Genomic DNA, 25,302 nt, shown 5'->3' on the forward strand with positions numbered 1-25,302 from the left:
AGCTCTGAATACATGTTTTACCCCTTAATGAACTTTACTTCTTTGAGCCTTAGTGTTCTTATTTCTAAAATGGGAAAAAATAGTATCAACTTTTCGAGGTTCTTGTGAGATAACATAAGTAAAACAGCAAGCGTACAGGTGCTGGGCATATGGGAGATCTTCAGTAACTTGTAACTGCTATTTTTGTTGCTATTTATGTTCATGCTACTTGGGTAAATGTTCTCCTCACCTTGTAAATTGAAACTTAAAAAAATTTTTTTTTTTTAATCCTAGAACTACCTTAAGCAAGTTGCACCCTCTCCCTGTGTGTTAGTTTCCTCATCTGTGAAAGGAAAAGGTTGGACTTAGAAGATCTCTGAGATTCCTTTCAGCTCAAGTGTTGTTATTCTAAGTTACTCCTTAGTTCTTCAGTTGCTTTTTCTCCAAGCTAAACAGCTTCAATTTATTTTAACCTTTCCACTAGGACCTTTTATTCATCTCTTTGATCATTCCTGTGGTTCTTTTCTGGACCTTCTCCAGATTGTCCTTCTATTTGGAAAAAAAAAAACCCCACCTAGTTTTTATTGAGTGCCTACTCCATGCCCAGAATGGTGTTGAGCAATGGGACAGAAAATAAAAGAAGTATAAGATAGACTGTCTCCTGGTGGAGCTTATAGCTTTGCTGAAAGGACCAGATACATATAGTGTTGAAGAATTGCTTGAGTCCTGCCCTCCTTTTTCCTTTCCTTTCCTTTCTCTTTTCCTTTCCCTTTTTCTTTCTTTCTTTTTTCTTTCCCTTTCTTTCTTTCTTCTTTCCTTCCTTTCTTTTCTTTCTTTCTTTTTCTTTTCTTTTCTTTCCTTCCTTCCTTCCTTCCTTCTCTTTCTCTTTCTTTCTCTCTCTCTCTCTTTCTGTCTCTTTCCCTCTCTCTCTCTCCCCCTCTCCCTCTCTCTATCAGGGAGGTCTTTTCATTTTTAGAACCTTTTAGGAAGCAAAAAATAAAAGCAAAATCTTAATATGTCTTTTTTAAAAAAAAATAAATTTATTTATTTATTTTCGGCTGTGTTGGGTCTTCATTGCTGCGCACGGGCTTTTCTCTAGTTGTGGCGAGCGGGGGCTACTCTTTGTTGCGGCACGCGGGCTTCTCATTGCAGTGGCTTCTCGTTGCGGAGCATGGACTCTAGGAGCACAGGCTTCAGTAGTTATGGCATGTGGGCTCAGTGGTTGTGGCTTGTGGACTCTAGAGTGCAGGCTCACTAGTTGTGGCACACGGGCTTAGTTGCTCCGTGGCATTCAGGATCTTCCCGGACCAAGGCTTGAACCCATGTCACCTGCATTGGCAGGCGGATTCTTAACCACTGCACCACCAGGGAAGCCCAAGGGAACCTTCTTGTACTGTTGGTGGGAATGTAAATTGATACAGCCACTATGGAGAACAGTATGGAGGTTCCGTAAAAAACTAAAAATAGAACTACTGTATGACCCGGCAATCCCACTACTGGGCATATATGCAGAGAAAACCATAATTCAAAAAGACACATGTACCCCACTGTTCATTGCAGCACTATTTACAATAGCCAAGATATGGAAGCAACCTAAATGTCCATCAACAGAGGAATGCATAAAGAAGATGTGGTATATATATACAACGGCATATTAGCCATAAAAAGGAACAAATTTGGGTCATTTGTAGAGACGTGGATGAACCTAGAGACTGTCATATGGAGTGAAGTAAGAAAGAGAAAAGCAAACATCATATATTAACGCATGTATGTGGAATCTAGAAAAATGGTGTAGATGATCTTATTTGCAAAACAAATAGAGACACAGACGTAGAGAACAAACGTATGGACACCGAGGGGGAAGGGGGGTGGGGTGAACTGGGAGATTGGGACTGACATATATACACTATTGATACTATGTATAAAATAGATAACTAATGAGAACTTACTGTGTAGCTCAGGGAACTCTACTTAGTGCTCTGTGGTGATCTAAATGGGAAGGAAATCCCAAAATGAGGGGATATATGTACATGTATAGCTGATTCACTTTGCCATATAGTAGAAACTTGGTGTCCATACGTTTGTTCTCTACATCTGTCTCTATTTCTGTTTTGCAGATAAGATCATCTATACCAGTTTTCTAGATTCCACATATATGCATTAATACATGATATTTGTTTTTCTCTTTATGACCTGCTTCACTCTATATGACATTTACTTATTGATGGATATTTAGATTGCTTCCAGTTGGGCTTTTATTGATAGTGCTTTTATGAACATTCTTGTACATGTTTTTTTGTGAATATATGTACACATTTCTGTTGGGATATACACTTAGGAATGAAATTGTTGAATCTTACAGAATGTATACATTCAGCTTCATAGATACTGCCAAATAATTTTCCAAAGTGATTGTACCATTTTACACTACCATTGGCAGAGTATGAGAGTTCTAGTTGCTCTGTATCCTTTCTAGCACTTTGTGTGTGTGTGTGTGTGTGTGTGTTTGGTGGGTGGTCTTTAAACATTTTTAAATGTGACATTCGGTTCTCTTTCTTGTATAGGAGTTTTCTTTCTCTTCTCCACAACATTATGAGCTCCATAGGATAGTAATTGTTTTATCTTAAAAACTGGCACAAGGGCTGGCATATTGTGGGTATTTAATAAAGGTTTGATAAATGAAACATGTATGCATGGCATGTGTGTGGATAAGAACAAGAAGGATATAATAAGAAATAACCATACAGGTGGTTGGGTTTGTTCATTCAACAAATGTTTGAGGGTTTCCTGTGTATAATACACTGTACTTGATTCTGGTACTACACCTAGTTCCTACCCTCATGGATATTTTTGGTGGTGGTGATAGAAAATAAGAGTGTGTAATAAATATATAATTGTACATTGTAATGAGTACTATGAGTAAAGTGAACAGGGTACTGCTATGATAGAGAATAATGGGATGATAAGAAACTATTTTAGATAAAGTGGTCAGAAAAGGCCTCTTTGAAAAAGTGACATTTGAGTATTTTGGGGTATTTTTTCTCTTTCACAGAAAGTTACTTGATATCTTTTTGGTTTAAACAGAGGAAAAATTAATGTTTTTAAAGGTCAAGGGAATCTTTTCAGGGGGCAAGGGCAAGAATGGGTAATACAAAAAAGTAAGGAGCTATAGGGGAAGAAAAAGATCATGACATACACCTTGCTCCAAAGCACAGCTTGTTGAAACTGCTGTTAGTTGTGTTCTTTGAGCCTGTTTAAGTGCTTCATGTTCTAGTGGACCATTACACTGATATATGTGATGTAATGGGAGGTGTTCTGTGTTTAGTCTCTGTGTTACAAAGCCTGCTTGATACCTGTGAATTAAAGCATAAGTGTTCTTGGGACTGACCAGAAGAATCCTGACTAATCTTTTACTATCCTTGTTTGGAAAGAAAAGTAAATAGTAACTCTCCACATTTAGAAATTCTATTTTTTTCCTTCATTAGGATTAAAGAAAAAATCATTTTCATTTCATGTGTCCCATCTCTTGGAATAAGCCAGAATTGAACCCTCCTGCTGCTCCTTTCCCACCCCTTTATATTGTAAAGGAAATAAAACATTACTGAGAGTTTGGAAACTAGATTCTTAAACTCTTCCGTAATTCTACCAGCACAGCAAAATAACTCTTTCATTTCTGTGTGTTCCTTTTTAGACTTGCCCCTATGCATTCATGTGTTTACCTATAATTTTATAAATATTATAAGTGTTTTCATGTTGCTAAAAATAATAATCTCTAATGTAAACTGTGAACTTTAGGTGATAATGTGTCAGTGTAGGTTCATCCATTGTAACAAATGTACCACTCTGTTGGGGGATGTTGATAGTGGAGGATGTTGTGGCTGTGTGGGAGGGGGTATATGGGAGCAGTCTGTACTTTCTGCTCATTTTTGGTGTGAACCTAAAACTGCTTTTAAAAATAAAGCCTATTAAAAATCTGATTATCTGATTTCCCATTGGGTGACTGTACCTTAATTTAATTAACCACCGCCTTTCTTATTGGACTTATTCCCCAGTTTTCACTCTTGTGAACAATGCTACAATGAGGATCTCTTACATATTGTTTTTTTCCTTAGGAATTTATTTTCAAAACTATGTTTACTCGTCTTGATTATAATAATACCAACCTGGTAGGATTGTGGTGAGGATTACATAAGGTAATATATGTAAGGCAAATACATAGTGCCTGGCATATAATTTTAACTAATGTCTATTATATTGCCAAAGTGCTTTCAAATGCAGTGTGAACATTGGAGGAAGACAGTTCTGATCTGAACGACAATGCTGTTGATAACGATGGTGATGATGAAGACTTTTACTGTTTATTGAGTACCTATTTTGTGAAAGGTACTTTACGTTCTTTTACTTATTCAGATATTCAGCAGATGTTTATTGAGCATGTAGTAGGCAACATTAGGAATTGAGTTAAACAAGGCTAGAAAGATTCTGTATTTTTTACTTTGAAGCAACTCTGATCACATTAACCCTCTAAGTGAATGCTCAGTGTTTTTTTTTTTTTTTTTAAATCCCCCAGTGGCCCCAGATGAGCCAGGCCCTAGCATGTGGTGGATCAGTAGTAGACATTCAGCTGAGTAGGAAGTATCATACCACAAATAAGGTGAGACTTACAAGTTCTTTCTATGTCTATAGCGTGCTTTCACACAAGTGTTCTTACTTGAAATTCAGCAAAATTGTTAGCTGGATGAGGCAAGAAATTTTATCAAATGCAGAAGGTGAGGCTCAGGGAAGTAAAGTGACTTGCCCGAGGTCACATGGATGGGAAGAGACAGACCAACTGAATATTGGAACTTAAGGTGTCTGATCCCGTGTCCTATATTTCTTCCATTGTACTCTCTTGCTTAGAAAACACTTTAGAGAAAAAGTGTCGTAGATTTTTTTTTATGTTAAAAATAAAGTAATATTTAACTGATGGAGAATTTCTTATTGGATGTATAGCCTGCCTTCATTTAGAGAGGATTAGCATTAGAATAGGTTTTCCTTTGAATTTAATTGCAAACTACAAAACTTATATCTCCTATAGTCATTAATAAAAAATAAAAGAGTTTAAAAACATTTATTCAGTGCATGCTTTGATTGATTATGACTTTGAATGACTTTTGACTGCTTTCAGACAGTATTTTTCTTTCCTTTTCCCATAATGTCAATAAACGTAGAGCATGTTTCTCAGAATTGTTCTTTGGGAGGTGGGGGTCAAGATTTCTTTTTTAAAGTACTCTTTTCCATAGAACTTTTATTCTGATACCCCAAATCTATCATTTCCTAGACATGGGTTCATAGACATATGGTCAGTGAGGTACGTATGTCTGCTCTGGAATTTAGAGGACACCTATTAGGGTTCCAGATGTGTTTGTACTGAGTGATAAGGTACCCAGAAAAATGAGAATGAAAAATTCTAGGTTAAAAAAAAAAAAAAATCTAAGCAATAAAAAATGCCCTTAGACCCTAGTGAGAAATAAAAGCATTCTTTTAAAAAAATTTTTTGCAACTAATTTTGGTTTCCTTCTTTTTGAATAAATAGCTTTCTTCTACCAAGGATTCCCCACAGCCTGTTGAGGAGAAGGTTGGTGCCTTCACAAAGATAATAGAAGCCATGGGATTCACAGGACCTTTGAAATACAGTAAATGGGTAAAGTCTTTTAAGTTGTTTTCATTTTTCTTCTTGAGCTTTGTGCTTTCTGCTCTTCACAGAAGAATTTTTTAAAGCTTCTGCTTTGCTTTTTGTGAAATGCTTATATTATTTTGAGAGCTTCAAAATATGTTGTTGTCCCCTTGACCCCCGTTCCAAGTCAGGTCTATACAGCATGTGGGGCTGAAATAGTCCCTCTACTCCCTTAACCTGATTCCTTAGAAGTATCTCAGTAGCAGGCAATCCAATAACACTGGTCTTTCCAGGTCTTTTACATGTTATGCCATGTAGATGAGTTCTCAGAAGTTAGATGGGCCAAATGTTTTGATGGGCACTGCTCTTAAGGAAACACTCTCTGTAATTCATAAGTGATTTTCCCTAGGTCATTGTAATGACTTCCTTTAAAATTTTACTAATAAGCATTTTTAAAATTAATCAATTCTATGATTTATTGTAATTCATATTATGAGGGCTGTTTGCTAACTGTGTCATTCCTAATCAGGTCTTGGCCTAGCATGTTATCTGTTTTATGGTACTTGCTATAAATGAATGAATGTCCCCTCTACATCAGGTGCTACTGCCCCTGGACTTTTATAGTAATGCCTCTAACCAATTAAAATAATAAAACACAAGTCATTGGGTTTTTCTCAGCCCAGTTATCTCCTAGTACTACTGTTTCTCTCTACAGTTATGGCAAGAGTGCCTTTTAATACTTTTCAAGGTTGGTAGAATGTTGGATAAGTCTAATCAGTCATAAGTTATATATTAAAGCAAACCAACACAAAGCAGTAGGGAAGACTTTTCTAGAAAACATCATAACTTTGCCCCAAATGACTAAATTATTCCAGTTATACCATTTTAACAAGTTGGAGTAAAATTAGAATTTCAATTTTATTGTGAACTTTACTTTTAGTTTCTTCTTATAATATCTGGCTCTCTTCCTAACAATTCTCACTGTAGCAAATATAGGCTTCTCTCTATAATCTCCATTTTACATAAATTGAACAGTGATTCCACAAGCATTTTGTTTGTAAGGGGCTTTGAAAAGTATAGAAGATAGCACACACATAACTAGGTTATAATGATATCCTTGAGACCCTAAGGTTATGAAGTGTCTTCTTAATCATTAATGAAATATTAGTTATGCTCATTAAAGTTATATTTTTTTACATCATAATTCTTGACAAGTGATAATCACTGGTATATTTGGTAATATTATTAACCAGGATCTTTTCCTTTATTAAAAAAATATTTGCGATAATACATTTGGATTGAAAAACTTAAAATGTGTGTTTTGTTTGAAAGTAAGAAATTAAAAGAAAAGGGAAATGAGAGCAGAAAGAAAGAAAGAAAAGAGAAAAAATTTACTGTTTTATTCATTTCTTGATGGTTGAGTTCCACTTGGTTGCTTCCATATGCTTTGTCTTGTCCGTATTTTTATGATTCCAGGGGCAAAGTTGGCTACCATTTGGAGGATTACTAACTCATCAGGAAAATTTCTTCACTGTTTAAGTTAGTCTCTGATTTTTCTTGGTTCCCTTGTGACCTCAACTAAGTCCCTAATATTTGCATTTAAAAACTCTTTTGTGATGTGGCAGTGTCTACTTCCTGTAACCTTCATTTTTTTAATTTGTAACATCAAAACATCAAAGTATGACATTCTGGTATATTTTGGGTGGGAAGATGTAGGTATAATTTTCCATATTGAAGGATTGAGAGCCCTTTTCAGCAAATGTTGACTCAGAAATCTGTGGCAGACACGTGTATTGGGTTGCACTGGCAAGAATCTTTGAATTTTGTGTTTTCTCATGTCTTTCATTAGGGAGTAAAATGTCTGCTTCTCTCTGCATCAGCAGTATCAGCCAGCTTTCCTCTATCTTTTTATGTAATGTTTTCATGTGTAGTTCCATTTTTCTTCTAGATCCATATTTAGGAATTTAAATGTGGCTTTTCCTTACCTATTTGATTATCCTGAAATAACCATTCTTTTTCATTATCTTTATGGAGCAATATCAGATAAGATAAGGATAGCATTTAACAGATTGAGCCACATGTCATTGAATAGGCGGTTTTCAGATTAGCATTAAGCCAAAAAGTTATTCCTGTTCTGAAGGACACTGACAAACTGGAATGCATTCAGAAGTGGGCAGTGAGCCTTGTGAAGGCTTCAGAAACTGTTGAATGCAGAGTGGTTGAAGGAAATAGGGATACTTTGCCTGGAAAAGAGAAGACATAATGGTTCTTCTCAGGTGTTTGAGGGGCAAATGTAAAAAAAATGGAGACTTAATCTGAGGTATTCCAGTGTGCATATAATGTTTACTGAATGTTACATGAAGCAGATTTATGTTCAATATAACAAAACTTTAGCAAGAGTTGTCCTCCAGGGGGATCGGTAGCCTCACAAGGTCATTGGACTTGTTTGAACAGGGGCTCAGATAGTTGACCATGAATCAAGAATGCTGTAGAAGGAATTCCAGTACAGAATAGAAAGTTCAAATGACTTCAAAGCCCCTTCCAACTCTCACACAGTTGTTTTAGTGTAAGCCTTTTACTAGATTCGTTTTTTTATCTTGTAGGATGGTACAAAATGCATCAGTTAGTGGGAGAGCTGATTTTCATTTCCTAAACCTGTCTTAGGTGCTTGTGTTTTAGTCAAGTAGACTGATGAAATCTTCCAAAGTTAGAATGAAGTCATCTGAGGACCAGAACAATTTGTATTGACTGGATGGAAATTTAGTCCACCTACTTCTTTAACTTATATTAATGCATGAATCTTGAAGAGGTTCTTTCCCCGAGTTGTTATTTCCAGTCCCTGTGTGATGGTCTTAAGGGACTTGCTTTAGAGATTTGTCCAGGAAAATGGCTCACCCAAGTATAAAGGTTTGGCCTCGCTGCAGGAAAAGTGAGGAACTGTAAAGTGCTCCTGATTGCTGCAGTATGAGCACTGTATACATACACTGGCCAGTCTGGTGAGGTCTTCATTATTTGTAATGAATGCTTGCTTCATGAACATGTTGTGGGGAAAAACCTCTTTCTCGTGGAACGATTTGGGCCTTGGAGGCAAGTGTGCTTTTCCTTAGGCAGAGTGATTAATTATGAACCAGAATCAGAAGGAAACTGCCGAATTAAAAAAAAAAAATCAAGACACAGGCCATTAGGAATTTTACTTAAAATTATAAATGTATTGATAGTTGAACTAGGCCTTAAGTTCCATGAAAAGAGTTTTTAACTGCTTTGTTTACTGCTGTATTCCTAGTGTCCAAATCAGTTTTAGGCACTGAGTTCGGTGCTCAATAAATTATTTGTTGACTGGAACAAAAGCTTATAGATGTCCTAAACTCTCTGTTTCAAGGATAGGAATAGGCCTGTCAAGGCCAAAGCATTAGGATAACGATATCATTAGGATATCATTAGTTTGGTGATGGTACAAACCAGTGCTTCCCAAAATGTGTTCTATGTCACATACTTCCCAGAACCTCAGGTGTTAAAAAGTTAAACATGCTTCTTTTTTAGACTGCTGATACGGTGAATTACACTTATTGATTTGTGAATGTTGAATCAACTTGGCATTCCTGGGATAAATCCCAGTTGATCAGGATATGATCTCCTTTTAAAATATTGATGTTTGTATTTTGTTAAGGAGTTTTGGATCTATGCTTATGAAGGCTATGGTTTTGTAGTTTTGTTTTCTTCTGGTGACTGGTTTTGACACCAGGGTAATGTTGGCTCATAGAATGAGCTGGGAAGTGTTCTTTCCTCTTTTTTTCTGGAAGAGTTTGTGTAGATTTGGTATCATTTCTTTAGATAGTCAATAGAATTCTCGCTGGGAAGTGTTCTTTCCTCTTTTTTTCTGGAAGAGTTTGTGTAGATTTGGTATCATTTCTTTAGATAGTCAATAGAATTCTCTAGTGATGCCATCAAGCCTGGAGTTTTCTTTGGGGAAAGGTTTTTAGCCACAAATCCAATTTTTAAAATAGAGATAGGACTATTCATGTTATTTATTTATTCTAGTGAGCTTTGGTAGTTTGTATCTTTCAATGAATTTGTCCATTTCATCTGAGTAGTCACATTTATTGGCCTAAAGTTGTTCAAAATATTCCCTTATTATCCTATTAATATCTTTAGGATATGTAGTGATGTTCCTCTCCTCTCTGATTCCTGATGTTGGTAACTTGTATCTTCTCTGTTTTTCCTTTTTTTCCCCCCTAGATCAGTTCTACTAAATTTTTGTCAATTTTATTGATATTTTCAGAGAACCAGCTTTGGCCTCTTTTGATTTTCTGTGTTATTTTTCTGTCTTCAATTTCACTGATTTCTGCTCTTATCTTTATATATCATTCTTTCTGCTTGCTTTTAGGTTTAATTTGCTCTTTCTTTTTTAGTGTCTCACCATTTGTTTAAATGTGGACTTCCAATGCTGATTTACTGCTCATATAAGTATATCTGATTTCCATTTGTTATATGTTCTGTTCTGTTTTCCCCCATATGAACTTTAGACTAAAATCATTGAAAACTTAACATTAGCAAATGAAAAAATCTTAATTGCAATCAAAGACATAATACTTTAATTTATTATAGATATTTCTGCCCATCAGAAACTGAAATATGAATATTATATAGTATTGGATATAGTATATCCTTGGTGACTTTGAACCTTAATAACCAAACAGCTTTGCTAAAATTCTAGGTTGGTTTTTCTTCAGTTGCTATGCCATTCTCTTTGCATATACATATTTTTTAGTCTGTGTGTATTTGAGTAATTTTCTCTGTCATTTTAAGGAGAAATAAGCTTCTACGAGCCTTTTGTTGATGGACTAATTTAATTGTATCCTGAAGGAAATATTTTGAAAGCCCTTAGAAATTCTTCTTTTAGCACTGAGTTGGTCTTCAGACCTACAGTTCAACCCTTACAAGAATTTATTTTTCATTTTTAGGTTTTTGTGAAGGCATAATGTACATACAGTAAAATATACGAATCTTAAGTATACAGCTCAGTGAATAAATTAAAACCACCACCCAGATCAAGATTCTAAGAGAATTCTTAGTGCTTTGGGGAACAGTAAAAGGTTGATCCTTTTACTATATTTTACATTCATTAGAAACTCTTATTTATAAACATAGTATTCTGTTAATCAGCAAACTATAAAACTAGGGAAAACATTAAAAAAAGTGACCCCCTCCCTTCAGGGAAAAAAAAGACAGAATAGTTAATAGGGCTTCTGAGGAAAGATCAAAGGATGGAGGGTTTTGTTTGTTTGATTTTGGTCAGGAGAATGGGTAATTTTTTTAATATAAAGGGTTTCAGATTATAAAGAATTAATGTGGATGGTTCTGAATGGTGGTTTAGAGGCTGAAACGTGGTGAAATGGGTTTGAATTAAAGGAGAGAGTTCGTCTAAATATTGGAAAAACCTTTTTGACATTTTGATGCCAAAATCGTAAAATTGTGTGAAGTCTGTGAATGGCTAGAGACAGGTTTGGACCCATCCTTCTAGTTGAAAAGCATATAAGATTCTGTGACCTACATCTAATGGCACTAGAACATTCACTTGGTCATGTCTTGAGTTTGGTTTTATTTTCTTTGTCTAGAAGATTAAGATTGCAGCCCTGCGCATGTATACTAGCTGTGTGGAGAAAACTGACTTCGAGGAATTCTTTCGAAGTAAGTTACTATTTTTGATAGTTGTGAAAAGGAAAATAAATCTACTTTTCATTTTTATGATTGTGTCTTGGTAGGATCGGGTTTTTTTTTAAGTTACTAGTAAAACAGTTTTTCCTGAACAAAATGTATAATAAAAGCTGCTGATTTTTCTCTTTTAATAGAATAAACAAAGGCCAAAAGAACCCTATAAATAAGACATTTTAACAAGTTTGAAAAAAGACCTAAAAATTTGTCCAGTACTTTGACATCATCATTCCCCCTTGTCCACACATGCATCTTTTTACATAAGAGTGTACTCAGCGTAAACACATCCTGTTTTACGTTCTGGATGTTTTACTCAGTATTTTTGACATGAACTTCTGCCCAATCATTCCTCTTTTATTTCTAGTTTATAATTGTTTTAGTTAACCCTGGAATATGCCTCATGATTTTTCTTCTTTCTGTAGAAGGACTGTTGAGTCAAAAGGCACATATAATTTTATTTTTATCCCATTGATAAATTGCTTTCCAAAAGTGTTTTACTGGTTTATATCATCATCACTAGCAGTTGATTATATCAATACAGTATTCATTTTGTTAATGTAAACTGTTGTAGTTATAAACATGTCATTTAAAGCAGATACTTATAAAGTCATTGGGAAAGTTTAAGCTGTTTCCAGTTCCACAGATTTTGGAAGGAAATGTGTTCTGTGCACATCTGTGGTAACAGTCATTATCCTCAAAGCAACAAACACTTAACTAAATATACTTGATATTTTTCATGGACAGCCAATAATTATATATAATTACGTTAACAACAATGAAGAAAGAGATGAAGTTTTGATTATTTAATAACTATTTTGTTTTTTTAAAATTAAATGCAAGTTTGTCATTTTTACTATTTCAGCAGATTGGTACAATATTTCATTGGAAACTTAAAATACTGTGCTGAGTTGTAATCCTAATTTAGTATCCACCTTCCTTCCATTTCTTATTTACTCATAGTCAGGAAAGAAAACTTTCCTCCTTCTTTTTTAATCTCTAACAATTTCTTACTTTAGGGGAAATTAGTCTGAAAGGAGAAAATAATCTTTCTCTACCTGATGAAGAGACTATTAATATTAGAAGCTGGATTTTTCTTAAGTGGTTTCTTGAATCCATGTGCTCAAGTATTTTTCATCAGATCTTTTTAAAACCTCATCCTACACATCTATTTAATATTAAATAACTCATAAACTTTTTATAATTATTTTGAAAGGATGTTTACTAGCTATCTTTGTTTAGCTAATCCTCATTATTGAAGATTCTTGAATAATGAGACTATTATTACATGTTTAAATTAATATATCATGCTTCAATTTATAATCTGTTGTAAACTACTTATAAAAATAAAAGTTCATTAAAATTATTAACTATTATATTTTAATAATTCACACTTACATGGTATGCTTTTACTTTTGTCTCATTTAGGAATTACAAAACATATGAGACCGGAAGGGCTTGTATTCTTATTTTCATTTTTCTTTTGTTTTCATAAACAACTGAAACTTATAAAAAGGCTAAGTGATTTGCCCAAGGTTGCTTAGTCAAGCCTTGATCCTGTGTCATCTGTCTTAAAATCCAGGAATTTTTCTACTATAACATATTGCCTGTGAATGAAAATAACTGCAAAATAGAAATTGTAATATTTTTGTGTTTTATAATTTTTTGTATTTTACAGTTTTTTTTTTACTTAAAAATTTTTTATTTATTATTATTTTTGGCTGCGTTGGGTCTTCGTTGCTGCACACAGGCTTTCTCTAGCTGTGGCGAGTGGGGGCTACTCTTCGTTGTGGCACGCAGCCTTCTCATTGTGGTGGCTTCTCTTGTTGTGGAGCACGGGCTCTAGGCGCGTGGGCTTCAGTAGTTGTGGCACGCAGGCTCAGTAGTTGTAGCATGCGAGCTCTAGAGCGCAGGCTCAGTAGTTATGGTGCACGGGCTTAGTTGCTCCATGGCATGTGGGATCTTCTTGGACCAGGGCTCGAACCTGTGTCCCCTGCATTGGCAGGCGGATTCTTAACCACTGCGCCACCAGGGAAGCCCTATTTTATAGTTTTTAAATGAGACCTACCTCTGTGAGATGTTCTGTTAGTATTGTGAGCTGATGTTTATGTATATTAGAGTGTGTACATCTCAGTGAGCTTTGTCCTAGCCTTGCCCTTTGAAGTAGTTATCTGATGTCACATTTTTCAGTGACACCACTCTTACTTCAGGTTTTCTAAGACTCACTTTGAGAATTACCTTTTAGACCTATATCATGTTCCTTTGTGTTATGCTCCATTGTGGTCCATCTTTGTCATTTGTGGTTAGATTAAATTTCAGAATCAAACCAAAGTGGTTCCAAACTGTGGCCAGTGAATAAAAAAGGGAGCAAGTCTGAAAAGTACCATTTAGAGGCAGATAAAGAATATCTGTAGCGGGTGCTGGTAAATCCGGCCCAGGATGTAGAGATGGCGGTTCCTGACGGCACGTCTGACGTGGAGTTGGGTGGGATAGAGAGTAGGGGGCTATAGTCGGGGGAGGTAGGAGAAGGTGGTGGCGGCTGTGAATCGCTTACAAATGGCTCTGAAGCATGGCCTGAAGCCTAAATTCCAGGAGGGTGAGAGAGTGCTGTGCTTTCATGGGCCTCTTCTTTATGAAGCTTGGGTTAGCCAAAAAGTTCATTCGGTTTTCCTGTAAGCTGGCTCTAGTAGCATTTAGTTGTCTTTAACTTCGTTCAAAACAATTTTGTTAGATTGTATTGTGACAGCTGTTACACCAGCGTGCATTTAAGAAAAACTTATCAAAATTGGTGAATTTTTGTGTGGCCATTTTAATATTGAAGATGGAAAAAAAAAGCAACATTTTCAGCATATTATGCTTTATTATTTCAAGAAAGGTAAAAATGCAACTGAAATGCAAAAAAAGATTTGTGCAGTGTATGGAGAAGGTGCTGTGACTGATCGAACATGTCAAAAGTGGTTTGTGAAGTTTCTTGCTGGACGATGCTCCACAGTCTGGTAGACCAGTTGAAGGTGATAGCGATCAAATTGAGACATTCACTGAGAACAATCAACATTATACCACGCGGAGATAGCCGACATACTCAAAATATACAGATCAAGTGTTGAAAATCATTTGCACCAGCTTGGTTATGTCAATCGCTTTGATGTTTGGGTTCCACATAAGTTAAGCCAGCAGTCCCCAACCGTTTTGGCACCAGGGACCGGTTTCGTGGAAGACAGTTTTTCCACAGATGGACGGGGGTGAGGGGTGGGGGGCGGCGGCGGGGATGGTTCAGGCTGTAATGTGGGCAATGGGGAGCGATGGAGAGCGGCAGATGAAGCTTCACTAGCTTGCCTGCCGCGCACCTCCTGCTGTGCGGCCTGGTTCCTAACAGGCTGCGCACCGTTACCAATCCGCGGCCTGGGGGTTGGGGACCCCCGAGTTAAGCAGAAAAAAAAAACAAACCTTCTTGACCATATTTCCACATGCGATTCTCTACTTAAATGTAAAGAAAAGGTTCCATTTTTAAAACCAATTGTGACGGGTGATGAAAGATGGATACTGTACAATAATGTGGAACAGAAGAGATCGTGGGGCAAGCGAAATGAACCGCTAGCAACCACACCAAAGGCCGGTCTTCATCCAAAGAAGGTGATGTGTATATGGTGAAATTGGAAGGGAGTCCTCTATTATGAGCTCCTTCTGGAAAACAAAACGATTAATTCCAACAAATACTGCTCCCATTTAGACCAACTGAAAGCAGCGTCCGGAATTAGTAAACAGAAAATGCATAGTCTTCCATCAGGATACCACAAGACCGCATGTTTCTTTGATGACCAGGCAAAAACTGTTATATCTTGGCTGGGAAGTTCTGATTCATCCGCCGTATTCACCAGATACTGCACTTTCAGATTTCCATTTATTTTGGTCTTTACAAAATTCTCTTAACAGAAAAAATTTTCAATTCCCTGGAAGACTGTAAAAGGCACCTGGAACAGTCCTTTGCTCAAAAAGATGAAAAGTTTTGGGAAGATGGTATTATGAGTTGCCTGAAAAATGGCAAGGTAGTGGAACAAAAGGGTAAATATGTGTTCAATAAAATTCTCAGTGAAAATGAAAAAAAAAAAAAAAAAAGAATATCTGTAAAATAATGAGCCTGACTTTCTTGCACCTTGGATTCTAAAGAGTAGGCCAGACAGGTTTGGGGTAAAAGAAGAGAATGTGTATAGATATATTGCTTTCTAAGATTACATCTTTAAAGTGGCTATTGCTCCCTTGGATTTTTGGTCTTTTAGGGCTTGACTTTTAGAGTCCTGAGAATTCAGTAGCTTTTTAAAAGGATAGAGAGTCCCAGGTAGCTGGTCAGTGTCATTCTCACTCTTCTAACAAAAGTGAGACCAGTTATATTTTATGAAGATTGAGTTTCTTTACTCAGTAAACAATATGCCTATCAGCCTCTTGGACAGGCCCTCACAAAATGCCAAAGTTATAGATACTCTGTCATCTCAGAGCCAAAGTGTTCAGACGTCTTGATCCAGAGACCTAGATATTGGGGATTCTGACTGGTGAGATACCTTAAGAGCCAACTCTTGTTTCCAAGATGTTCTGATGATGTCATTGTGTCATAAATGAGTGTACCCTCTGTGAGCACACAGTGTTTGCTAACTGGTCTTTTGGAGATCATTTCTGTTATGAAGAGCACTTAGGGGCAGAGGCGTCCAGCCAATCAGTAAAGCTTGTGTTTAATACCACACTGTTGTCTGCAGACTGCTTTGTTTTTAGCCCTTAAGAGTTCATACTTTGGAGAGGAGGCTCCTTAGTGAATAAATTTTGAGTTAATAAAATTGAGGTTCTACCTTTCTTTCTGCTACTAATACTCAGGTATCAAATATATCAATTTTGTGTAAGTATATGATAAATATATTTTTTAAAACTTGAAGAAAAAAAAGATTGAGGTTCATCATTTTATTGATGCAGTCTTAAATAGTGAGTTTTTTCAAAGATAATTTAAACCCTAGTGTTTAAACAATTAACTAAAAATCAATAGTGAATATTTATTGAGTACCTATTAAATACTAACTACTTTGTTAAATGTTCTACAGGCCTTATCTCATTTAATCCTCACAAGAATCCTGTAAGGTAGGTTCTCTTGTTTTCCCATTTTTACAGAGAAGAAAACTGAGGCACTGAGAGGTAAAGTAACTTTGCCCAGAGTCATATACCAAGTAAGAGGTAGAGTTAAGGTTTTTTTTTGTTTGTTTGTTTTTGCGGTACGCAGGCCTCTCACTGTTGTGGCCTCTCCTGTTGCGGAGCACAGGCTCCGGATGCGCAGGCTCAGCGGCCATGGCTCACGGGCCCAGCTGCTCCGCGGCATGTGGGATTTTCCCAGACTGGGGCACGAACCCGTGTCCCCTGCATCAGCAGGCGGATTCCCAACCACTGCGCCACCAGGGAAGCCCTAGAGTTAAGGTTTTGAATCAGGATATCTGACCCTGGTGTCTGCGTTAAACAAACAACTATGTTAATACTGCTGCTCCATAATAGTAATGAATTATTTAATTTTATCCAACTTGATGTTGAGGAGGAAAGTACCTAGCCTCAGAAAATAGTGCACTGAGTGTGTACTGGAGCAAGAGTGTGATCATGGCAAGACCCTATAGCAGGTTTTAACTTTGAAGTGTTTAAAGACATTTCATGAAGCTAAAGAGTCTGCTGTGTTGTTGAGTTGCTCACAGTCAAACTTTCAGCGGTCTTGTTTTTTAGGGCTTTACCCCGTGGGTTTCTGTTCTGACCCCAGTGGGTACAGGGAGTCAGTCATATGCCAGCTTTTTTCCCATCCTCAGCCCTGAGCTGACCCCCAGAGGGAAAATTGTGACCCAAGTCCAGTTGCTGGCCTGTCTGTCTGTCTGTGCTTTCCAGCCGAAGAACTGATTCCCTCTTTGAGAAAATTGGAAAGGCTCCTGGAGGCTGCTGGGAAGCTTTGATGTAGAGGTAGCAACTGAACAGATTGTCCTTTAGAAGCAGCCAAATTTCATTTTCCAGATTGAAAGACAGACTTCCAAGAAAACTTTTCTTTTTAATGTTTTGTTCTAGCATCCAAAAAAGACCCAACTTTAGATCCGGGCTTGAGAGTTTCTCATGGCTATTCTTGTTCTAGGTGGAGGGTGGTTGGCCCACTCTCAGATGGCATGTGTCTTAATAGCTGAATGGCTAGCCAGGCTAGCCTTCACCTCCCTCCTGCTGGGCTCCAAGAGGAAGTCCACTTGACAGCTGCTGGGCACCTCCCAGTAAGCTCACCAGCATATTTTGGTGTCATTTTGTGACAGACCTGGACTGAAATCCCAGCCCAGCCACTAGCTTGTTAATATTGTGGCTGCCTGCATGTTACTTAGCCTTTTCGAGCCCTGTTTCTTTATCTCTAGAATGAGGCTTATAATGCCTTCCCTCAGGGTTAAAGTGAGGATTAAGTGAGATAATGTATTGACATGACTAACGGTGGACCTGACAGGAAGTATGGACCCTTAGTGAATGTTAGTTTCTGATACTAGTATTAGAGAGGCAGTTAGCGATTAAGCCAACAGTGTATGGAATCAAGCAGATCTGAATTTGATCCCAGATATCTCATTTCATAGCTGTGTGACCTTGGGCAATTGTCATGGTCTCTCTAAGTCAGTTTTCTCACCTGTCAAATGCGGATAATATCAATACCCACCTCTTAGGAATGTTAGGAGGAGTCATTGAACTAATGCTTGTAAGGTACCTATTATTTCTGACACATAGTAAGCACACAATGAATTACAGCTCTTTATTATTATTGGCGTTGTTAGTGTACCTCACAGGGGTCCTGCTCTGTGTTTTCTATCTTAGTGGCCCCTATTTGTTATCATTTAGTACATTGTATACTTCATTTGCTGAAAGGCAGAAGATACTACTTCCTTCTTGAGTCATTACTCCAAAGGACAGATTCTACTCTAAGGGCCCAAGTTTCCCACTGATTCTCTTATTTATTGATATAAATTTATTTGTTTTTATTTATTTTTGGCTGCGTTGGGTTTTCACTGTTGCACGCGGGCTTTCTCTAGTTGTGGCGAGCGGGGGCCACTCTTCATTGTGGTGCGTGGGCTTCTCATTGCGGTGGCTTCTCTTGTTGTGGAGCACGGGCTCTAGGCTCGCAGGCTTCAGTAGTTGCGGCATGCGGGCTCAGTAGTTGTGGCTCGCGGGCTCTAGAGTGCAGGCTCAGTAGTTGTGGTGCATGGGCTTAGTTGCTCCGTGGCATGTGGGATCTTCCCGGACCAGGGCTCGAACCCATATCCCCTGCATTGGCAGGCGGATTCCTAACCACTGCACCACCAGGGAAGCCCTCTCTTTTTTCTTTATCCTCTTGCTCCAGCTTTCTCCCTGCCGTGTAATAAAGAGGGCATATTCTGAGGGGGACCCCTCATCCAGCCAGAGGCATTTCTTAGAGATCTGAGAATTGAGACGCTTGGATGTCTAAGCCCTGAGCTGAATTTTGGTTTCTTAAACCGAGGAGAAACGCTACCAGGTTTGTCATTCCTGGGGGTGATGAACAACCTTTCATTAGATATTATCTGCTTTCTTATTCAATTGTAACTCCCTAGAGTCCTGCTTCTTTCTTCTGATCATTTATTTTGGTTGAATCATTTAGCATACCCACTGGGTCACCTTAGAGAAAGAAAACAGGAAAGGGAGATGGACAAGAAGAACTTAGATTTCTCAGCAGGGCTCAAGTGAAAAAAAGCCTCTAGTTAAGTGGGGTAGGTAAGGTGGTGTCTGCCTATCTTTCCAGAAGAATTGGAGACCAGGAGGGGAAAATAACATTGAATCAGAGTTGGAAGGAATTATAAAGATCGTCCAGGCCACATTATACAAAGTGAGAAAACTGAGGCTCAGAGAAGAGAAGTGACTTTCCCAAGTCCACACAGCAAGGTGGTAACAGGGCTGTAACTAGAAGCCTGTTTGTCTGACTGCATTCAGTGCTTTATCAACCCATGGGCTTGCCTTGTGGTTCCATTGGCCTCCTCTGTGATAGCATAATGAGAGAGCACTGTGATTACCATATATTTTAGTTGAACAAATTCCTACCGATATTTCAAATATAGTCCATATGCCTCTTCTAAACCTTCACATATTTATACTTTATTGTTATTTTCTAGGGTGTCAGATGCCTGATACATTCAATTCATGGTTTCTTATAACTCTACTTCATGTCTGGTAAGTGAGCAATTTAAGTGAAGTCACCAAATGTTTTTTTTTTTTTTTAAAACACTGCTGACTTGTTAAGGTATAGCCTTCAGCAGGGCTGATTATATGAAATCGCAGTTGTTCAGGCATTAAAAGCTGTTCCTTTCATTTTAATAACTGGTGTCTTGTAGCACATTTTTTTATTAAAGGTCAAAGCATAGTCCCAGAAAGAAACTAATATTTGTAGGATTTTCTCAAAGAACACCTAACCCAGTGAACAATGCTATCAGTATCTGTAAGAGACCCTATGAGCTTGGGTGGAAAGTTCTTTCCCTTCGCTGTTTTAGGAAAGTTCACATTTACGTAAAAGTGGTTTGAATTGTGAGCATCCGTGGTCATTTTCATTGCTGGTCATCAGAAACCTATAACAAATTATAGCACTGACATTTACGCCTGTACCTCTAAAATGTGCATACAGGTTAGATTCATGCCAGTTTCGTTGCATGTAAAAATATTTAACACCTTAAACAGTGTATTTTTTCTTCAGCTGCAAATTAAGTAGCCAAAAAAATCAATTTTTCATCTAATGTTACACAGTATTAAAGGTCAGAAGGATATAGGAGAGACGTTGAAGTGGGGGCTGGGGACTATTTATTGAACTGCCAGATCTTGGGAAAGTAAATTCTGGAGAACTAAGTTTACTACTTTGACCGTAGTATCTGAGGAACGTGGGGAATGGTTGCCCTGTCAAAAGGACCCTTGTTTGAGACTGCCTTCAGCTGAGCTTTGCATCACAGGACTGACTACTATATAAAGACTTTTTGGTTTTGATCACCTCTGAAATATTTCTTCTGAACTCACATAGTCAGTGAGATTGGCTAAGGGGCCTAAGGTGGCAGTTCATGTTGTTTTTTCCTAAGCCGGTAGTTTGTTGAGTGTACACTGTGTCCTGGGCAGTTAGTAAGCTATGTCAGGAGGCTCACAGTCTAGTGAGGGAGATAAGACATATATAATAGTCAGTTATAAATTGGACTGGCTAAGTTCTATAATAAATCTGAGTAAGTAGTGCCTGTAGGATCACAGAGGAAGCTGCAACTATCAAAACCCTTGAAATGTGCCATGTCTTTTAGTCAGGCAGCTAAGAAGGCCAACCACCTTCTGTCTGAATGGCGATGGTTAGGAAAAGGTTCAGGGAGGGCAGCTGGATGTACTGAGAGGAAAACTACTTTTTCAAGAGGAGAGGATTGCAGAGGTGGCCCTGTGGAATTACTCACTGGAAAGGTGGGAGGGATGAGAGGAGGCTAGGCTGTTCCCAGAGGAGCTCAAAGATAATATTCAGAGTCAGAATGAAAGACTCTTTATTGCCCAATAGCCAGAGGTATCAGAGTGTTAGATGGAGTGGATGGCAAAATAAAAAATATAATCCTTGTGACCACATCCCAACATCAATACCTGACTACTAGCAGCTGGGAGAACCTTGAAACTACTTGTAGTTCTTTCCAGTTAGCCACCATTTCCAAATGTGCCTGCTGAGCCTTCCTTGCTGAGGTTGGTTTAATTTCTCAGAGGAGTGGGGAGTACCACCACCAGTTAAGTAGGGGGAGGGAGGCCTGTCTATGCTTGGTGTCCCCTCCAACCTTCCTCCTTGGTTCTCATGATCTGCGGGCTTCGGTGGGATGAATCAGCAAACTCGTATTGTGTTAAGGACTGGGGGGCACTGGAGAGTAGGATATGACATGGTGTGCACCTTCAAGAAAATTAGTCGAGTGGAAAACAGGCACAGTACAATTGCCTGTAATGGATGGCAATGAAAAAAGTGCTGTGCCCAAGGCATAAGCAGATACTATGAAAGGATAAGGAGGTGTGACTAAATCCAAATTTGGTGTATGAGGGAGTATGTATTGGATAAAGAGTTGCTCTGTGGTAGAGGTGACATTTGAGATGTACCATGAAGGGTGAGTAGAATTTCTGTCAGAGAAAAGGGCATTTGAGTTGAGGGAATTATTAGGAGCAAAACATAGAACATGTACAAGAACATGGAGTATTTGAGGGCAGCCAAGTTGTCTGAAGCACTCAGGGCTGGTTTGTGGAGGAATGTAGTGGAAAGGGTCACCAGGAAGTTACTTTAGTGTCCAATTGTGCTATGATCCTCCAAGAAGAATTGGGGAAACTCTCTTCCAGGGGATAGGATTCTTAGAGGGAATAAGGGATCCACCCCGAGTCTGCAGAAAAGCTATGCTCTTCTAAGTCCTGTTTTCTTAGCCCGAAGCTCCAGGAGGGTAACTGAGGGATCACCAAATCCAGTATTACAGGGCTCAGTGGACTTGCTAGGGATGTGCAGGGTTGAAATACCTCCTGTGGGTGGTAGTGTGAGGGAGAGGTGGGGAGGCTTAGAAAGCAGTCATAAAAGTAGAATCCCCGCCCCCCACCGTGAAAAAAAAAAACCCCACAAAACTAGAATACCCTGGCAGTGGACTTTACAGAAAGCTTGCTTAGGTTCCCAAGGGTGATGACTCCCTGTTGGTTCTCAGAATAGAGACAGGATTTCTCATATCCTGTTAGTTCCCTGGAAGAGGTGTTGATGTTTCCCTTATCCTGTCTGCTTTCTCTGGTTCCCAAGTTTTTATGTGTATTGGGATTTAGGACTGGGACCCCTCCAGTTCCTAGAAGGCCCTTATCAGTTGTGTATTCTTGTGAGCTTGCAGCTTCGGTGACTATGTGTCCTTTGTCTTTGCTGAACAAGATTAGTATTCACCATGGCTACTGAGAAAATGCTGAGAGAGGTTGCTGTGTGGGGTTTCCAGCATTCCCATGTGGACTTGATAAAAGCCAGCCTCCTCCTTTGTTCCCTGTCTGGGACAGTGGCATTGTGATCCATTCAGGTACCCACACCAGAAACCTGGGAAGGCTCCTTGACTTTTCCCTCACTCCCTTCATCTGGTCAGGCACCAGTTTCACCATCTGAAACTTTTTTGACCATGACCCATAGCAACAAATGCATTTTACCTTGCAATCCAGAACACACACATGCATCTGACACAAAAGTTTTATAAAACTTATCCTTACAATGTCAGGTGATCTCTGATATTTTCTACTCCATTTGAATTCATTTAAAACAGAAATTCAAGATGTCACCCGCTAAATTGATTTCACTGGGTTACAAGTAACAGTACCTGAAAACTGGTGTTTGGTCTCCAACTTCCCTCTTCCTGTGCCATCGGTCTTCTCAATACAAATTGGATTAGTATACACACACTCTCTCCTTAATATTCTCCATTGTTCTCAGGATAAAGTATGTTTCCTAGCATGGCATTCATATCCCACCAAATATGCCACCTTTACCACTCTCATCTGGTGCCGTTCTAGGTACCACTACCACCGTCACTCCCTCCCCTGCAAGAAAAAATTAAACTATGTAATAGCAATTTCAGGTCTTCTGCACAAAGCTTTCTTCTGCCTAGAAAGTCCTTCTCCTTCCTCTCCACCTGACAAACGCCTATTTTTTGTTCAATATCCAACTCAGATATCTCTGCTTTGAAGCCTTCCCTTCCCTCTGAAGGCAGAGTTAGTTCCTCTTCTGAGTTCCTTTAATATTTTTGATACCTCTCTTATAGCACTCGTCACATAACATTTTTATATTTTATCGTATATGTATCAATCTTCCTTGTGGATGGTGAATTTATTGAGGCCAAGAATTATATTTATTTTCCTTTTGGAGAGATATGAAAATGAGGTATTTCTTCAGCTCAATAAATGTTGATTAAATAATTTATGGCCTCAGATCTGACTTGGCTCCTATGGCAGTTGGAAGGTTTGGGGCCACTGCCTGTTAGTGGCAAAAGCTCTGCACCTACTTAAGTTTCCCTGGGGGGTGAGATATATGTAGGTAGAATTTATGTTGGTGTTCTAAGTATTAATAGATTTGCAGAGACCCCCATTTTAAAATTTGTCATGAACACTAGTACGTTATAGATACAGAAATTAATTTTAGAAAATGGAATGGAACAAATAAAATTAGAATATGCCTATGATGGAGGTAGAGTGGAGAGGAAAATGCAGTTTGTATTTTTAAAAATTATTTTAAAGTCAGGTATATCATAAATATAATAACTACTGGGTCCCTTACAGTACTATTTTAAAAATTATTTACTTATATTATCTCACACATTCTTATAACTGCTTTATTCCTGTTTACATGAGAGATCAAAGACTGAGAGCCGTCAGAGAGCTTGGCCACAGAGCTAGTTAGTGCATGGTAGAGAGGAAATTCCAGTATGGGTCTGGCTAACTTCGAGTTGCTTTAGGTTGCTTTCCTCATTGGTAACTAAAACTACTGACGTATCTAATTAAATAATTATTTATTAGTATGAATAATATTTAATATTAGTAATACTATTTATTACTTAGTTAAGTACCTGCTTATTCTTAAACATAAATCCATAAAATTACAGCATTTGTTTTCTAATTGAACCTACGGTATGCAGCAGATTTGTTCCCTGCCCTCATAGGGCTGAGGGTGTGGGAGAAAAACCTGGAAGAAATCATTAATAAAATACAACTGGGATGGGTGCTGTGAGAGTAAGTGACAGGGCTCTGTGGGGGAAGAGGGATACATAACTTAGTTGAGGGGGTGTGGCTCACTCAGGGAGGGCTTCACTGAAGAGATGACATTTAAACTGACCCCTGAATAATGAGTAGAAGTTAGCAAGTCAAAGAGTGGATGAAAAAACATTGCAGGCAGTGGGACCTCATGGTTTTCCATCTTTTTACCAGCAGAGCCCTTTTTATAAATGAGGTTTTATGCTCAGCCACAGTGTATGAATAGATAAAAGGATTGCTAATTGGGTTGAAGAAGTGGGAATGACCTCACTTCAGGTCTTCCCAACACGCCCACTGGTAAGGGACCCTTACGTAGCTCCCTGGAAACTCAGAGCACAGTTTAAAAACCGCAGATCTAGTCCAGCTCCCTCATTTTACAAATGGGGAGATGACCTTGGCAATTTTAAAGGATTTTTCACAGGCCTCTTTATCAGTAATGGAGGATCCAAGACCCAAATCCAAAACTGACTCTGCGAACTGCTCCTTCTGCAACACTTTGCTTCCTGTGTGATTGTCCCCTTTCGGTGGTTGTGGGATGGGAGTCTGTGGCCCTGAATTTGAACTGCATACCACCGACCAGCAACTGTGTTTCTTAGCACTCACTGTCTGTGTCCTGGGAGAGGCAACAAGTAAACCTGAAAATAGTACAGGGTGCCAAGGGCCGTGTTTGATAAGCAGACATACAGATCTTATGGAGCACAGGGAAGGCAGGCAGCCTGGGGATAGTCAAAGAAAGTAGTTGCATTGGCCCTCTGGGGTCTAGAACTAGAGGACATGGGGTCTTGAGGAGTTATTAGGAGAGGAAGAATTAATTGTAAACTACTTTTTAAGATGTCCTAAGTGAGAAAGAAAGATGAGAGGATGATCACTAGAGGAAGAAACAGGATGGAGTGGGGAAGCATTTTGTTATTTGTTTTTTGTTTTAAGATGAGGAAACACTAGAACATTTTTATAAGCCTAAGGGAAGAAGCCTCTGGGAACGAAGAGAAAGAAGTAAAGTATGGAGACGGAAGGGGTTGGAAAACAGACTGGGTCCAGTCTCAGTCCAGCCAGAGAACTGCCCTGGCAGACACTCCTGGCCTTTTCAAGAGGGCTCTTTAACACCACCACAGCAGTTCTGATGTAGCTGTAGGGCTTTCGAGCTCATGCTGGATTCCAGCAGCTCCAGACCTGCT

At 38.5% G+C, this 25,302-nt stretch overlaps 1 protein-coding gene across 4 annotated transcripts in view; it reads left to right on the forward strand.

The window, feature by feature from the left end:
- The window catches only part of LOC116740661 (ubiquinol-cytochrome-c reductase complex assembly factor 1), a 92,845-nt gene that overhangs the window by 15,845 nt on the left and 51,698 nt on the right, over positions 1-25,302 (forward strand). For all 4 annotated transcript variants that reach the window (XM_032606459.1, XM_032606461.1, XM_032606458.1 and 1 more), the window contains exons 3-6: positions 4,550-4,633; positions 5,555-5,662; positions 11,251-11,323; positions 19,501-19,558. In XM_032606459.1, the coding sequence (XP_032462350.1) occupies positions 4,550-4,633; positions 5,555-5,662; positions 11,251-11,323; positions 19,501-19,558 (323 nt within the window). The remainder of the gene's footprint in view (positions 1-4,549; positions 4,634-5,554; positions 5,663-11,250; positions 11,324-19,500; positions 19,559-25,302) is intronic.

Source organism: Phocoena sinus, chromosome 15 (genome assembly GCF_008692025.1).
Source record: "Phocoena sinus isolate mPhoSin1 chromosome 15, mPhoSin1.pri, whole genome shotgun sequence".
Taxonomy (NCBI): domain Eukaryota; kingdom Metazoa; phylum Chordata; class Mammalia; order Artiodactyla; family Phocoenidae; genus Phocoena; species Phocoena sinus.